We start from the raw sequence: 16112 nt of genomic DNA on the forward strand, positions 1-16112 counted from the left end.
GAGCCCTATGACCTTCACAACTGACGAGAAATGCAGAAGGGTTTGGGGATTTACTGAGCAGGTAGCCACGTTCTCCTGTGTGATTCTTTGGTGCTGTGACTAACCTGGAAAGCCTCTCAAGGGATGTGTGATGCTCCTCTTTAATTGATATCTAATTCAGTGGGTTGAGGTCCTCTGGAAATAGAAAAGAAAACCCTCTGGATTCTCTAGTCAATGGCATCAGGATGCTAATTTGGAGAAATTCATAGGCTAATGAGTGAAGAGACTGATTCTCTGTCAGCACTGCACTAACAGACTCCAGAACATGTGTTACTGTTGTTATGAGTAGCGGTTATTGTTTACTCATCACATATCCAATTTAGATTTGTCTACTCTACATCTATAGCCTGGTGTTTTCCAGACCAGGTCTGGTTTGCAGAGGAAAATCATTTGAATGAAGAGGCACCTGTCTCTGCCACTTCCTGACCAGGCATTGTCGAGCGGAGCCAGGGTGTCTCACCTGCAACTCCTCTGGGTCTCCTGACACGTGTTTGCCAGCCGTCTCAGACGTTGCAGGCTGTGACCTGCCAGGTAGCTGTGTCTCACTCACCTCTCAGACCCATTCAGACTCTCATATTGTACCATGTACCTCAGGACCAGGAACCCTCTCTCAGAAGAAAAAGCTGAGGTTTCTTCTTGGCCCTCTCTCCCTCGGAACGTTTCTAAGGGTAACAGAACCAGCAGATGACTCACGGGTTATTGTTAAGCCAGAAGCCGTGCGTTGGGCCTCAGTCTGTAGTTTCAGAATGTAATGTTCATTCTTAGAAAACGTTACTTTTTTTTTTTTTTTGCGGTACGCGGGCCTCTCATTGTTGTGGCCTCTCCCATTGTGGGGCACAGGCTCCGGACACACAGACTTAGCGGCCATGACTCACGGGCCCAGCCACTCTACGGTATGTGGGATCTTCCCAGACCAGGGCACGAACCCATGTCCCCTGCATCGGCAGGCGGACTCTCAACCCCTGCACCACCAGGGAAGCCCAACTTTACTTATTTTTAAATAAAAGAATCCACTGGCTCGGTTGCCATTCAGCACAGGGTAATATGTGCACAGGGGTGTAGGTGATGAAGTTTGTGAATCCTCTATCCACCAGTCCTATGCATGCTAGTCTTGTCTTAAAATAAAGGGCCTAATGAGAACCAAATTTTCAGAATCATCAATGTTGATTAGCCTCACTGAGCGATTTAGTCCCATGTGCATTTATATTCTTTGTTCTAGTTCTTGGGGTGAGGGGAGAAGGCTCATTTTTCACTTGAAGAGTTCATAGTGGGAGAAATGGGTGTCCCTCCAATGGTTTGGCCACGGAGTGGGCAGGGGCAAGAGAGGAGCCTCCAGAAGTCTGTACCGTGATGGGCAGGTCTGGACAGTGGCTGTCCTCCTCGCCCTCTTGAGGTGGCTGAGCTGGTCTGTGAAGGCCAGATGCCAGCAAAGTGGGCCTGTGGACTGGCGGAGACCACTGAGCCGCATTTCCCTTCTGCCAGCTTGGGAAGTAGCAAGGCTGTAGCGGGGGTGGAATTCTGCATATCCTAAGTGCCATAGGGCCAGAGACCAAGTGGGCCCCGGAGGCCACAGGAGTCCAGCCAGGCAGGGCCTGGCCCATCAGCACTTGCCTCTGGGCTCAGAGGGGGCTCACTGTCCTGCATGATGCAAACTGTTCTTTCCTTAGAATCTAGCACATGCCCCACTTGTTTGCTTTAACCAAGGTTTCAGATGTCCTGTTAAAATGAAACATCTCTGGAAGGAAAAACATAGACGTCTTGTCACATACTTAAAATCTCACGTGAACCATCACATGATCCTTCCCTTGGGAGTGCATTTTGCTGGAAGAAATCAGAGGGAGTTGGGGTGGGGAGGGAGGGAAATGGGGCAGCCCGAGGGTGACACCCACCCAACGGAAGTGTTTGTGGGTAGAAGGTTATGCCCCACGTCTGGGATTTGTTTTAAAATAACAAATCTGCATGTGTGCATGTGTTTGAGGTAAGAGATGAGAACAGATTTGCCAACGTTGATAATCGTTGGTGCTGGGTGACAGGAACGTAGGATTTCTTTCTCCTTTTCTTTGTATCTTTGTGTCTGCTTGGAAATTTCCAGTATAAATAAAAAGTTAAAAATTAATTGGCAAAACAACAATACATTAATGACATGTTTCTGTTAGTATTGATAAGGAAAATTTCTTGGTCAGGTTTCTTGGATCCCCTGGTTGTATGACCATAATAATCTTTAAACTAGTGGGTCTGCAGCCTGTCTTGTGTTGACTCTGCAGAGTAATGCATCGAGAGCCCCTCACTCAGTTTCATCTGCATTGTTGTCTCACCTCCTGAGGCAGCTGAGAAGCCAGCGGTTTGGGTAGGCAAGCATCAAAATTGGAAAAGCACCAGCTAGTAGTTGCAGGTCCACAAATCCGGAACGAGTTCACAAGAGACGCTTTCCGTGAACTCACCTCACATTTACTGGAGAGAGAGTCCTTCTCATGGGTATGGCTGATGCTTTCTGACCTGGAGACTGAGACGGGACAAGGTGAGGCTGATCGAGTGCGCATTTACTGCTTGAGAAGTGACTTGTCAGAGACCATGGGTGTGGAGAGACTGCCGGGGAAGGGACATGCTTCGTCAGCTCTCTATGTTGGAGAAAGATTGAAAGTGAGGGAAAGGTTTGAACTCAGGTGTGGGTCAGCTTTTCTTGCACAGCAAAAGAGAGTCATTTGTGAGATATTGTGGTCCCGGACAGCTCAGCTCTACAGAGGAAGGGCCCCTGAGCCCAGCCGCAGGCCAGAAACAGCCATTCCAGGGAAAAGCGCTCAGGAAACATGGGAGGTGGTGTCAGGGCCTGAGTGCTCTGGCCGTCAGGGCAGTGGTTCACGTGCCTCCTCAGTAGCTTCCTGTGGCGCCTTTCTGGACAGTGGTGTGGGGTGTCGGGGGGCTCCCAAGTATCGGGGCTCAGGGCCCTGTCCCCAGGTCCAGGAGAGATGGCCCATGGAGGCCACAGATGGCTCTGTGGGCTCTGCCAGAGGCTCTGGGGTCAAGCTGGGCTTAATTTCAGGGATCCCGGTGCATGAAGGAGACAGAGTGCTCTGAGAGCAGGTGGAAGGGTCTCATCTCAGAACAATGGGGTGCTTGGGTGGGGCTGTTTCTGCGAAGCTAGCTTTTGGCTGGACCTCTGCGTAGGAATTTCCAGACCAAGAAGATGGGGGAGGAGCAGGCATGGAAGCTGAATTTCATGGTAACCATGGATTCTGTTTACGGTTACTCTCACCCTTCCTCTGTATTTTAGGGTCTTTAGGAGCAGATACTGGGAAGACAGGGCCCAGGGGACAGCAGACCTCTACCGTGAACCCTGAGAGGTCTTGCAGTTGGCCCTGGTGCTCCCTCTCCTGAGCCATTCTGAGCCTGTCTGTAGGCGGTCCCAGCAAGTTCACGCTCCTAAAGAGACGCCCTTCTGCTCCTAAACCTGGCTTCAGAACCTATCTCCCCACCCCTTTACCTGGTCACAGCTTTTGGCCATGTGATACCCAAATTCACATTGAAGTGAATGATTATAATTCTCCTTGAAAAAGCACTGCTTGAAGGAACAATCCCACAGGGTCCCCAAAATGGGAAGGTCCCCATCTGAGGAGCACCAGGCCTCCTCCCCCTTGCCGGGGCTGCAGGGGTGTTGGGAGGCTGGCTGTGCGTGATGCTGTGTAAAGAGACGCAGCTTTTAAATCTGCAGTGAGGAGTACGAACTAGGCACTTGGAGGATGTAGTTTTGAGATGTCGATGTTGCTGATTTTACTGGGGTGAGAATGTTGTCTCACGTGGGAAGGAAGGAGGTGACAGCCTCACCACAGTCCTGACGTTTCCCTTCTAGGAATGCCGGCTGCTTCACGGCTTTATTTTCTGAATCATAGCTGGTGGGAGTAAGGAAAGCGAATTGAACTGACTGGCGGGGTGGCTGGACGCTCAGGGTGGTGGCGCCCGGGGCTGCTCTTCCCGCAGCATCTGCTCCCAAGTCCTGGCAGTCAGTCTGTGCGGCGGCACCCCTCCACGCACACGCCCTTACTCTGTGGTCGGCATGGGTGTCCAGTCCACCACGCCAGATGTGATCAAAGACCGCTTGGGGTTAGTGTCCTGAGTGCAGAGATGTGTTCTTGGACCCGCTCTGTGTCCCGAGGTCATGGTCCTGTACAACCAGAGGGGAACAGAACAAGACCCCCTGAGCGCAGCACACTCTGTGCTCCCCGTGTGCATCCCTTACAGCCAGCCAAGGACACAGCGCAGATGACGAGACTGAGGCCAAGCTAGTGCCCTGTTCAAGGTCAGGCAGCTGGCAAGTGGCAGCCTGAGATTTGACCCCAGCTGTGCAGACACCAGCCCGTGCCCTGGCAGTCTGGTTGAACCTCTCCTCAGGGAGGTTGGTGCCATCCCAGGGCCCAAGGGTGAGACCGTGTTCTGTTAGGAGAGTGGCCATCACCTCTGCTCATGACCCTTCTCTCCTTGCTGCCGTCTCCCAGGATGCAGGAAGCCAGCAGATCGGGTTCTTGCTTGGAAGCTGTGGAGTGACTGTAGCCTTGACGAGTGACGCTTGCCACAAAGGGCTGCCGAAGAGCCCGACGGGGGAGATCCCACAGTTCAAAGGTGAGCCTCTCTGCTGAGTGGGGAGGATGTGCTCCGAGGCATCTGTGCCAACACACAAGGTTTCAGATCACACCCCACATGCTCTCAGCCTGCACGTGATGTGCTGTAACTGCAGGAGGCTTACAGCACCTTAGCCGTGGCCTTAGACTTGGTGGAAACACCAGTGATTTGGTCTGGCTTGTGCTGTTGTGAAGCATGCCACCAACGGGAAAGTGGTGTCACACCTGTCTTCTGGGGGATGCTTGCCTGAAAGGAATTTGTCCTTTATTTCCAAGGTTGGCCAAAGCTATTATGGTTTGTCACAGAGTCAAAACATCTCTCTAAACCTCCTCGAGATTGGTTCCCGCACATTAAGGACGCAAATAATGACACTGCGTATATCGAGGTGAGTTGCTGGGTCTGGACGAGGTTGGGGAACTGAGTGACACGCACTGCAACCCTTACACAGCTCAGGGTCAGAGGTGGATGTGGGCCCGGAGCTCTACCCTCTCGGCACCTTCTCGTTGCAGTACAAGACGTGCAAGGATGGGAGCGTGCTCGGGGTGACCGTGACGAGGATCGCGCTTCTGACCCACTGCCAGGCCCTCACACAGGCGTGTGGCTACACAGAAGGTATGGGCAGACCATTCCTGGGGGACCCCGACCCCAGCCCCCAGCCCTGTGAGCTGAGCGTTGTTCCCACTAGTCACTCAGAGAGTCGTGCCGCTCCACCGAAGGTCTGTGTGTTGGATTGTTTCGTTGGCGTCTCAGTCTGCTCTGGCAGCCAAAACAGACGCCACAGACTGGGGCTTAAACAGCAGATGTTGACGTCTCACAGTCTGGAGGCTGAAGTCTGAAATCCAGTGCCAGAGGGTTGGTTCCTGGGAGACCCCCTTCCAGGCCTGCGGACGGCACCTTCTGGCTGTGTCTTCATACGGCCTCTCCTCTGTGTGCAGAGGGAGCTCTGGTGTGTCTTCCTCTTCTTATAAGGACACCATTCTTATTGGATCAGGCCCCACCCTATGACTTTACCTAACTTTAATTATCTCCTTAGAGCCCCATCTCCAGGCACATTTATACTTGGCGTTAGGGCTTCAACGTAGGAATTTGGGAGAAAACAGTCTAGGCCATAACAGATAGTTGACACCATTGATGTATATTCGTTCCTGGCTGCACAGTGGAACCTCTTTGGGAGCTTTAAAAAAGTGCGCATGCTACAGTGCACCCCCCTCCCCGCAACTGGCTTGGATCCTGGGGCTGCGTTTCACAGTCAAAGGGTTGGTTTCCATGATGTGCTTTCTTTGCCCTGTTTGGGGTTGTCCTGGAGGCACAGAGTTAGGGTCACTGGAGGTAACCATGTTGACAGCGCTGACGGGCTCCTGGTCGGAAGGATCAGACCCCACATACCCACAGCTCCCTCCGCTGGAGTGTCTGCCATCAGGTCCCCGCACTAGCCACGTCACAGGCACCTGCCACACTGGAGTCTCTTCCCAGTACCCAAGCGTCTGTCACGAGCCATGGATGAGACACTTTTCTCTTTTTGCTGTTCTCATTTGCTTTCTCTCTCTCCCCATCCTTCTGGCAGTCTCCCTTTTTAAGACCAGTTCACTTGTCTCGTGGAGATGTTCCACTGATGTTTGGTCCCTGGACAAGTTTCCCAGACATTGTCACACGTGGAGACACACTGCCTGTAATGATCACCACCCTGTTTGTCACTGTTTTCAGTTTTCTAGTTTTTCTCACAACCTCATGACCTGTATTCCTTGCCCTAATTCCCTAAAGGTCCAGGGCCATCACTCTTGCAGGGATTGGGGAAGATAGATACATACTTGCTTCCTGATTCTCCACTTTTAAAAATCTTGCATAAGATAGAATACAGGCTGTGTATTTTGAATGTCCCTTTTTGAAAGGGGGTGAGGCACTCGGTACTGAAGCTTTGGCGAGCATTCTAGTGGCAGGTTTGCTGGAAATTGCCTCCTCCTGCAAGTACACAGCATTTCCCTCTCTTGGGAGAACATGTGATGGAAATGAAAAGAATCTTTTAAGAAAGAAAAGGCAGGGAGAGGGAAAACAAATATTGGGTTGGCCAAATAGTTCATTAAAACCCAAACGAACTTTTTGGCCAACCCAATATATAAAAGGAGAAGGAATAAGGTGTTTTAAGTGATGCTGTGAAGAGCTACTGCTGTTAAGTTGTGTATCAGAATACTCATCTAGAAACACTTCCCAGGCAGGCCAGCATTTTAAACGGGTCTGATGGGAGGCTGCAGCATTTCTGTAAAGACAGTGAAATGATGTTTTTCTAAGACCCATTACTTCGCACTGATGTGGTATTGGATTTTTTGTGTCCTTTGGTCTGTGACCGTCTTTTGTTAAAATCTTTGACTCTGTATTTTATAGCTGAAACAATTGTGAATGTGTTGGATTTCAAGAAAGACGTTGGGCTTTGGCACGGAATCCTAACAGTAAGTGAGACGCCCCTTGCTCTGCAGTGTCCTGTTTGACTTTGAATGTGCTCAGTGTTGGGATTAGAATGATGATCTGTGTACACAGCGGCTTGGGTAAGCCCCTTCCTCCCACATTATAAATAAAGAAAAGTTACCATTTTTAGAAGTCTTAAGTTAACGTAACTTCCAGGAGCTCAGCAGACCAGTGGGTCAGTAGCTGCTTGCCTGCATCGTGGGCCCACGCTCTGAGGCTGCGGCTGTGAGAGAGAGTGGCCTTTTTAGGCTCAGGGAAGTTCAGGATCTTTCTTCCCACGGTTGGCATTTCAGATTGTGCAGAAACGTTGATGTCTTGCATTTGGGTCACTTTGCCCATACATATGATTTGGCTACAAAATTCTTTTTATCTTTCTGTGAATCATTGTTTAATGAATGTTTCGGGAATTATGCTGCAGGGGGAAAAGTACTTTGAGATTTCCCCTTGGCCAAAAATTCAACACGAGTTGCAGAGAATGTATGTCTCATTTTTGTTAGTGCCACTTGAGAAGTGATGACCATTCAAAGCTGTAGGCACTTTTAATAGAGGGATAACCTTATTATTAAGATATGCTTAGCATTTAAGAAATATGTGTAGCATCACTGCTTCGAATCTCCCTATGTCTGTTTCATATGTGATGATTTCCACTCACCTGTTTTTCTTTTTAAGTTTCTTATGCTGAAACCTTATATCTTTTTAGAAGCAAAAAACTCTAGTAGTTTTACATGAGTGGTAGGAACATAACTATAAAAAGAGGGATTTGTTGTTTCTTGATAAACCAGAATTTATGCAGACGTCATATAGACAAAGGTTTGGGGCTCCGGCCCAGCCAGCTTCCTTCTGTTACCGTCTGGACACTAGTCGGTGGGACAGAAACACAGCCCCACACACGCATTACCCGTGGCCTGCTGGTGTCATGGGAAGAGCACAGCCTCAGAGAACCCAGGTTGGATGTTGGTCCTTCCTTCTGTAGCTTGTGACTGGGCACGTCACCTGCTCCTGTGCCCAAGAATCGTCTGTTGCCTGAGTCACTCTGCACCTCTGTTTTCCTTATCTGTCCAATGGGAATGTTGACCGTGTGAGAACCACGTGGTTTAACGTTCAGTGAGTGCCTGGCCCATCTATTTGCTTGATGACCGTTGCCATCAGAGTTCTCTCATGACAGTCTTGCTTTCAAGAGCTCTGTGATAGATCTTGTTGACGTGGTCACCCGCCTGCCTGCTCACTGATGCTATGGATTACTGCCTCCGGAATTGGTGGTTTCTGAGTCTGTAGCTGGCTGCCACCTTCTAGAGCAAGACAGGCCTCTGGCTAGGCAGCACGCACTCTTCCAAAGCATCTTATCTTCTTTATGGTGAAAGATGCTCCCACCCCCAGGATGGAATGGGGAGCAAGCGCGAGGTGAGGGAGGTGAATGCTAGCGGTGAGCAGGCTCACCCGTGTCGGGGAGGGTGCACGTGGTCATCTTCCTGCAGAGCTTCTGAGCTAGACCAGCGCTCTGCAGAGTGTCCGTGCCCTCTCTCTCCACCGCCACCCACAGCGAGGGCAGAGCCGACCAGGGGGGCTCTTGTCCAGTGCTCCCCATGTTGTGGTCCCTTCCTGCCAGGTCTGTGCATGCAGCGACTCAGATGTATGAGTCCCAGCTGCAGTGTGTGAGGACTGACCGTTTACTTAAAAAGTTAGTTTTTGTCATCCATTTTAAAGAAAGAAACCTTTTACGGGTCCTGGTCTACATGAGCCAGGCTAGATGGAAGACTGAGGGTGTTAAGACAACTTTCCACCACTCCTTGGATTTCAGTGTAACGTTTAATAAAGGAAATTAATTTTGTGAATAAAAATGAGTAGAATACACCAGAGAGGATTAAGCTTCAAGACTGAAAGGCCAATAAAAAAGGGATCATTCAACTTACGTTTTTATAAGAAAAGGATTTGGATTTAGATTTTTTTATATCTTTATTGGAGTATAATTGCTTTACAATGGTGTGTTAGTTTCTGCTGTGTAACAGAGTGAATCAGCTATACATATACATACATCCCCATATCTCCTCCCTCTTGCATCTCCCTCCCACCCCCCCATCCCACCCCTCTAGGTGGACACAAAGCACCGAGCTGATCTCCCTGTGCTATGCGGCTGCTTCCCGCTAGCTATCTATTTTACATTTGGTAGTGTATGTATGTCCATGCCATTCTCTCACTTCATCTCAGCTCACCCTTCCCCCTCCCCGTGTCCTCAAGTCCATTCTCTAGTAGGTCTGCATCTTTATTCCTGTCCTGCCCTTAGGTTCTTCAGAACCCTTTTTTTTTTAGATTCCATGTATGTGTGTTAGCATACGGTATTTGTTTTTCTCTTTCTGACTTACTTCACTCTGTATGACAGTGTCTAGGTCCATCTACCTCACTACAAATAACTCAATTTCGTTTCTTTTTATGGATAAGTAATATTCCATTGTATATATATGCCACACCTTCTTTATCCATTCATCTGTCGATGGACACTTAGGTTGCTTCCACTGGGCTTAGATTCTTGAGTTGTATCAGTAGAAGCAGGAGTCGGGAGGACTAGACAAGCTTTGAGAAGTCGCCTCCACTCCCACAGCCTCTTAAAGGATCATCCCCAGTGAGATGCCCATGTGGTCCCCACCCTCCCACCAGGGAGCCCCTGGCAGCGGGGTGAGTCCCACATGGAGCCCTCCCCCACTCACTGCCCAGTGTCCTGCTTTCAGAGCGTCATGAACATGATGCACGTGATCAGTATCCCGTACTCGCTGATGAAGGTGAACCCGCTGTCCTGGATTCAGAAGGTCTGCCAGTACAAAGGTGCGTTGCGGAGGCTGCCCCTTTAATGTCACGCCATCCTGCGGCACAGGCGGTGACTCACTTCCCCCCTGCTTCTCCTTCAGCAAAAGTGGCCTGTGTCAAATCCAGGGACATGCACTGGGCATTGGTGGCGCACAGGGATCAGAGAGACATCAACCTCTCCTCTCTCCGGATGCTGATAGTGGCCGACGGCGCAAATCCCTGTAAGTGACGGCACCAGGCAGTCAGGAGGGGGCCTCATTCTCCAGGTTTCATTCTCTGGGGTTTGATTTTTCCCTTTTCTAGTCTTTACCTTAGTGAAGAAGTGGTCTTAAGATAATAGCCAAACAGTATTACTCAGCGTAGCCTACGGGCACCAGGGCCTGAAGGTCCAGACATAGCCCTGGGGTTGAGTCCTAGCCCTTCCACTTCCTGATTCTGAAGAGAACATATCTTACTTGTTAAAATTCTTCTCCTTTTGTTAGCTGCAAGATGGTACCCAGTCATCAGATTTTATGAGGATTAAATGAAGCAATCCCTGTGTACAGTTCTTGGGATATAATAAGTGCTCAAGAAATATTAACTATTATTATTTTATGGTCCATAGTAGTTTTATTGATCAGGAAATTTGATTTGTCATTTTTAATGGAATTTTATTATCAAATCCTGGAGCAGAAATTACCTAGGTAAGATAAATTAGCAGTTCCACAGAATACTGTTAATATACCTTGAGAAATATTTCAGTCAGTTGAAACAAAAACCCAGCTAGCTTGTTTTTTATGAGAAGAGTATATAAGCGAGAAGCAAAGTGAACGAAATGAATTGAATGAACAATGTATGTTTCTGACCACATTTGTAAACTCTGCAGCATATATATTTGTAAATTAAAGCAGTATATACTTAACATCTGATATGCAAAAGTGGACTTGCAAACAGGTGATTTTGTATTAGTTTTATAAATGATTCTTCCATTTACAAAATAACTCCATAAATTGTGGGCTGTTTGGTACACAATTGATTTTGCCCATAACTCTTCAGAGTAATATGTCTTACAGGAAGCAAGGTAAACTTGTATTAGGAGCTAGTTTAGCTGATAGGTTCCTAGTAATTATACTTTGATCTCATCACTCATATTAATATAGAGAAATGTTTTCTTCATTTAGTTGGGTTTAGATTTACTTATTTCTTGGAACATACATGTTGAAAATGGTAGAACATGTCTCAGAAAAGTTATTAAAGTTAAGTTCTTCAGTCAGCAAAAAGGTTTTAAGTATAGAAGTTGCATTTTTTAAATTCTTGAGTTCTGTGTTTGAGAATAATATTATCTTTCATTGTAACACGAGTGATAAGTTATATATTAAATGAAGTATTTTTCCATGCTGCCTAACTCCCCATGTGCCTAGATCCTAACTTCAAAAGCATTTTATATTATGGGATACTTTTAATTGTCCACATTGCTTCGCCTGTCTGATTATCATCCCCCCTTTCCCTCTAGGGTCTATTTCTTCCTGTGACGCGTTTCTCAACGTCTTCCAAAGTAAAGGTCTACGCCAGGAGGTCATCTGTCCATGCGCCAGCTCACCAGAGGCTCTCACCGTGGCCATCAGGAGGTACTGCTGTGTTAACTCAAGTGGGCAGCCTGGGTAGGGGTCTCATTCAGCAGCTAACAGAGACCTGGAGCCATCGCAGTTCATCTTAGTGTGAGAATAAAAACAGGACCCAGATTTTCCAGACGAGGTTTTATTCTAGTGTATTCTAGAATGGATTCTCTTAAATAGTCTAGATTCATTAGTTAGAAACTCACTTTTCACTCTGGAGGTTCGCTGTAATTCCCGAGTGAGTGGAAGTCTGTCCACAGGCACGCTGAGCAGTGAACCTTGTCCTGGCAGGTTATGCACATTTTCATTTGCTTATATTAGGCTCAGGTTTAACTTGAGGATAGAACAGAGTAAATGCTGGATGAAACGAAATTTTTGTGGCCACCCCTGTGCCCTTGGACATGCGGGTTTTATGTCATCTTCATTTTCTGCAATACTGCACATACTGCACTTTAAAAACTGGTTTTCTGAGCTTTTGAGCAGCTCAGCAGCACATCAGAGGGTTCTGGGGCCTGAAATCTCCCGCTGTGTGGGGCTGGGCTTCTGGGGCTCTTGCTAAGGCCAGCAAGCACAGTGAGTGCCCTTGGTCCTAGGTCACTCCTGCATCACTGCCTGCTTCAGAGCCACTGGGGCCTGTCAGGGACAGGCCGTGGTACGGCTCATAAGAGCTCACCCTGCCCAGGGTGAGAAGGGCTAGAGCGGCCTGTCTGACCGTCAGCAGCTCCCAGTAATCCACACTAACCTGAGAAAGGAGGGTTTGCATCACCCAGACGTTTGCAGCCTATACATGACTAATTCGCCAACATCTTTGGGCTCTGTCTCTAAGTATGTTTTATTTCGTGTCACACCAGTGTGCTCTGTTGTAGCAGTGGATGACAGAGCTTTCGGTGCACAAAGTGCATGAGTTCTGCTCTTTTTATTGAAAGGTCGGGATTCGCAAAAATATTCATGTAAAGGTTGCCCTTAAAGAGACACCTTCTGATGCTTTTAGGAGTTTGTTAATGTGAAATTAACCAGGCCGCCTAACAGGTTGAGAAATTGAAAACCTTTAAAGTATCAGAAGCAACTTTTTTTAAATAAATAAATAAATGTATTTATTTATTTATTTTTGGCTGTGTTGGGTCTTCGTTGTTGTGCGCAGACTTTCTCTAGTTGCGGCAAGCAGGGGCTACTCTTCGGTGCAGTGCGCAGGCTTCTCATTGCGGTGGCTTCTTTTGTTGTGAAGCATGGGCTCTAGGCGCGAGGGCTTCGGTAGTTGTGGCACGTAGGCTTGGTAGTTGTGGCACGCAGGCTCAGTAATTGTGGCTCGCGGGCTCTAGAGCACAGGCTCAGTAGTTGTGGTGCACAGACTTAGCTGCTCCACGGCATGTGGATCTTCCTGGACCGGGGCCCAAACCTGTGTCCCCTGCGTTGGCAGGTGGATTCTTAACCACTGTGCCACCAGGGAAGTCCCCAGAAGCCACTTTTAATTTTGAGTGAACCAGAAATTAAAAGTCTGTAACGTAATTTAAATTGATGAGGAAATATGGCACCATTAACCAGAATCCAGTCTTCATTTTTTAAAGGATGGCACTGTCGTCCCCAAAAGAGAAGGTTTGCAACAAATAATCTTCTGAGATTTATGTCCGACCTTGGAGTACAAAACACATCAGGATTGCAATAGCAGATTTGCCTTCACGTTGTCCTGCAGAAATCAGTATTCAAGTATGTGTCTAATTTGACTCTAAGGGGACTCAGCCTCCGGAAGCATGTTGGGGCCAGGAGTCCCAGTTTGAGCCCCGCCCGCTGGTGGCTGGCCACACGATCCTGGGCACATTCCTTCTGTCCAGGGCCTCGGTTTCCTCCACCAAGAAACAAGGGGCTTGGATTCAGTAATCTCTCAATTTCCTTCTACCTGTAAATTTTTAAGATTCCACAGTTCTGTGAAATAGTACCGTTGCCAGAGATGATTCACAGAATGAGTGATTCATTCATGTAGACTTGTTATGATCAAATGATTTGCTCATTTGCTTTTCCTAAAAGTGTTTTCTCTGTGCCTTTAAGATATGTTGTATAGATTATGCCAGAGTTGATTGGCAGAGGGTGAAGGGATGAGCAAAGGAGGTTTTTTTTGAAGATGACATGAAAAATAATGATATTTAATTTGTTCAAATTCAGATTTTTGTTGTTTGATTTACATTCTTATAAGGTACATAAGAACATACTCAATAGAGCTGACCATAACCTGCTACTCCATAGAGCTGTAGTTCCCAGCCAAGGCAATTTAGAAATGCTGGCAAGACCTCATTTTAACACAGCCTCCTGACTGACGTCTGAGAATGTCATTAGAATGAAATGCCGCTTATTTAAGTTAAAAAGTAGGACTTGAGAATTGGCATTTCTTACAGCTTTAGACAAAAAAAGAAAAAATCATGTTTATAGGTGCTGCCTCATATCTGACTCATATCTAGCTGATATAAGTGCAATCCACGCTGTTAACAGTCTGTGCAAAAAGCTTTCAAACTTGTAAAAACTGTCTTCATATGGGAGTAACCATTTATAACATTGTATCAGTTATATTTTCCTAATAAGTTTTTTAACCTTTAAAAAACTTCAAGTTATTTTTTAGGGACAAGGATAGTCATAGGGAGGACAAGTGAAGAAAAAGTAGGCTTCTTAGTTTCAAACGGTGGACAAGTGAATTATTGTTCTTACAGAAAAAGAAAGATCTTTTAAACCTTCTTCGTGATCTTCCTGTTGTGGCTGCTGTTATTCAGTTTGTCAGGTTATGTGCCATTGTCAAGAAGCCAATACTGTCAGCTCATTAGCATCAAATAAGCTAATAAGTAGTTTGAGATCTCCATTAGTTTATGGAATGTTATCCCTGCCCTTCAGTAATAAATGATGTGCATGAATTGAATGAGACCCAACATCAGGTCTTATTTTCTTCAAATAAATTTTCTTCTTTAAGAGGACTTTATCTGTGGGCCAAAGTAATGAATGGAATTTTTATTGTCTGGTGGTAAAGCTCTTATTTTCAGAGAAAAAGTAAGACGCATGTACAGTACTTACATGTAGTCAACCTAGAGCTTTAGTGCTAGAAGGATGTTCATCTGGTTTCATTTTATACATGAAGAAAAAGAGGTGCTTTTCTAGTCTAATAGATAGTTCCAAACAGACAAAATATAGACAATAGAAGATTCAGAGCTTTGGCAATCTGTGGTTTATATAAGCAGGGTATTGACAAGTTTCAGTAGAAAGCACTCCAGAAAGCAAGGTAACCCTGAGGGCTTCAGCCTATTCTCAGACCAGCACGTGTGCCTCTGCTGTGTGGATCAGCAGGCAGGAAGAAGCAAAGGATTTTTAATTGTTTCTCTAAACATGTTTTAAAATCTTTTATAAAAATCTTTCTTTAAAAAGATTAAAAGTTTATTAACAAAACTAGGCAAATTAGCCAGGAAATAAACCCATGCACCTTTGGTCAGTTAATCTATGACAAAGGAGGCAAGAATATACAATGGAGAAAAGACAAGTCTCTTCAATAAGTGGTGCTGGGAAAACTGGACAGCTACATGTAAAAGAATGAAATTAGAACATTCGCTTCTAACACCATATACAAAAATAAACTCAAAATGGATTAAAGACCTAAATGTAAGACCAGATACTATAAAACTCCTAGAGGAAAACATGGGCAGAACATTCTTTGATATAAATCGCAGCAATACCTTTTTGGATCCATCTCCTAGAGTAATCAAAATAAAAACAAAAATAAACAAATGGGATCTAATTAAACTTAAAAGCTTCTGTACAGCAAAGGAAGTCATAAACAGACAACCTACAGAATGGGAGAAAATATTTGCATATGATGCGACCTACAAGAGATCAATCTCTAAAGTAAGTGGAAATAGAAACAAAAATAAGCAAATGGGACCTAATTAAACTTAAAAGCTTTGGCACAGCAAAGGAAGCCATAAACAAGACAAAAAGACAACCTACTGACTGGGAGAAAATATTTGCAAATGATGCAACCGACAAGGGATTAATTTCCAAAATAAACAAACAGCTCATACAGCTCAATATCAAAAAAATGAACAACCCAATCAAAAACTGGGCAGAAGACCTAAATAGACACTTCTCCAAGGAAGGCATACAGATGGCCAACAGGCACGTGAAAAGATGCTCAACATCGCTAATTATTAGAGAAATGCAAACCAAAACTACAATGAAGTATCACCTCATACTGGTCAGAATGGCCATCGTCAAAAAGTCTACAAATAATAAGTGCTGGAGAGGGTGTGAAGAAAAGGGAACCCTCCTACACTGTTGGTGGGAATGTAAATTGGTGTAGCCACCCCGGAGGACAGTATGGAGGTTCCTTAAGAAACTAAAAATAGAATTAATCCCACTCCTGGACATATATCTGGAAAAGACAAAAACTCTAACTTGAAAAGATTCATGCACTCCAATGTTCATTGCAGCACTATTTATAATAACCAAGACATGAAAGCAACCTAAGTGTCCATTGACAGACGAATGGATAAAGAAGATGCAGCACATATATACAATGGAATATTACTCAGCCATAAAAAGAAATGAAATTGAGTTATTTGTAGTGAGTTGGATGGA

The 16112-nt window shown here is 46.1% G+C and overlaps 1 protein-coding gene across 3 annotated transcripts in view; it reads left to right on the forward strand.

Annotated features, from left to right (window-relative positions):
• The window catches only part of DIP2C (DIP2 acetate--CoA ligase C (putative)), a 186786-nt gene that overhangs the window by 80901 nt on the left and 89773 nt on the right, over positions 1-16112 (forward strand). For all 3 annotated transcript variants that reach the window (XM_024742794.1, XM_024742793.1, XM_024742792.1), the window contains 7 exons: positions 4530-4653; positions 4929-5038; positions 5163-5265; positions 7033-7097; positions 9837-9930; positions 10014-10133; positions 11405-11519. In XM_024742794.1, coding sequence (XP_024598562.1) covers positions 4530-4653; positions 4929-5038; positions 5163-5265; positions 7033-7097; positions 9837-9930; positions 10014-10133; positions 11405-11519 — 731 coding nt within the window. The remainder of the gene's footprint in view (positions 1-4529; positions 4654-4928; positions 5039-5162; positions 5266-7032; positions 7098-9836; positions 9931-10013; positions 10134-11404; positions 11520-16112) is intronic.

The sequence above is a fragment of the Neophocaena asiaeorientalis genome, unplaced genomic scaffold (genome assembly GCF_003031525.2).
Source record: "Neophocaena asiaeorientalis asiaeorientalis breed wild unplaced genomic scaffold, Neophocaena_asiaeorientalis_V1.1 scaffold155, whole genome shotgun sequence".
NCBI classification, from domain to species: Eukaryota; Metazoa; Chordata; class Mammalia; order Artiodactyla; family Phocoenidae; genus Neophocaena; species Neophocaena asiaeorientalis.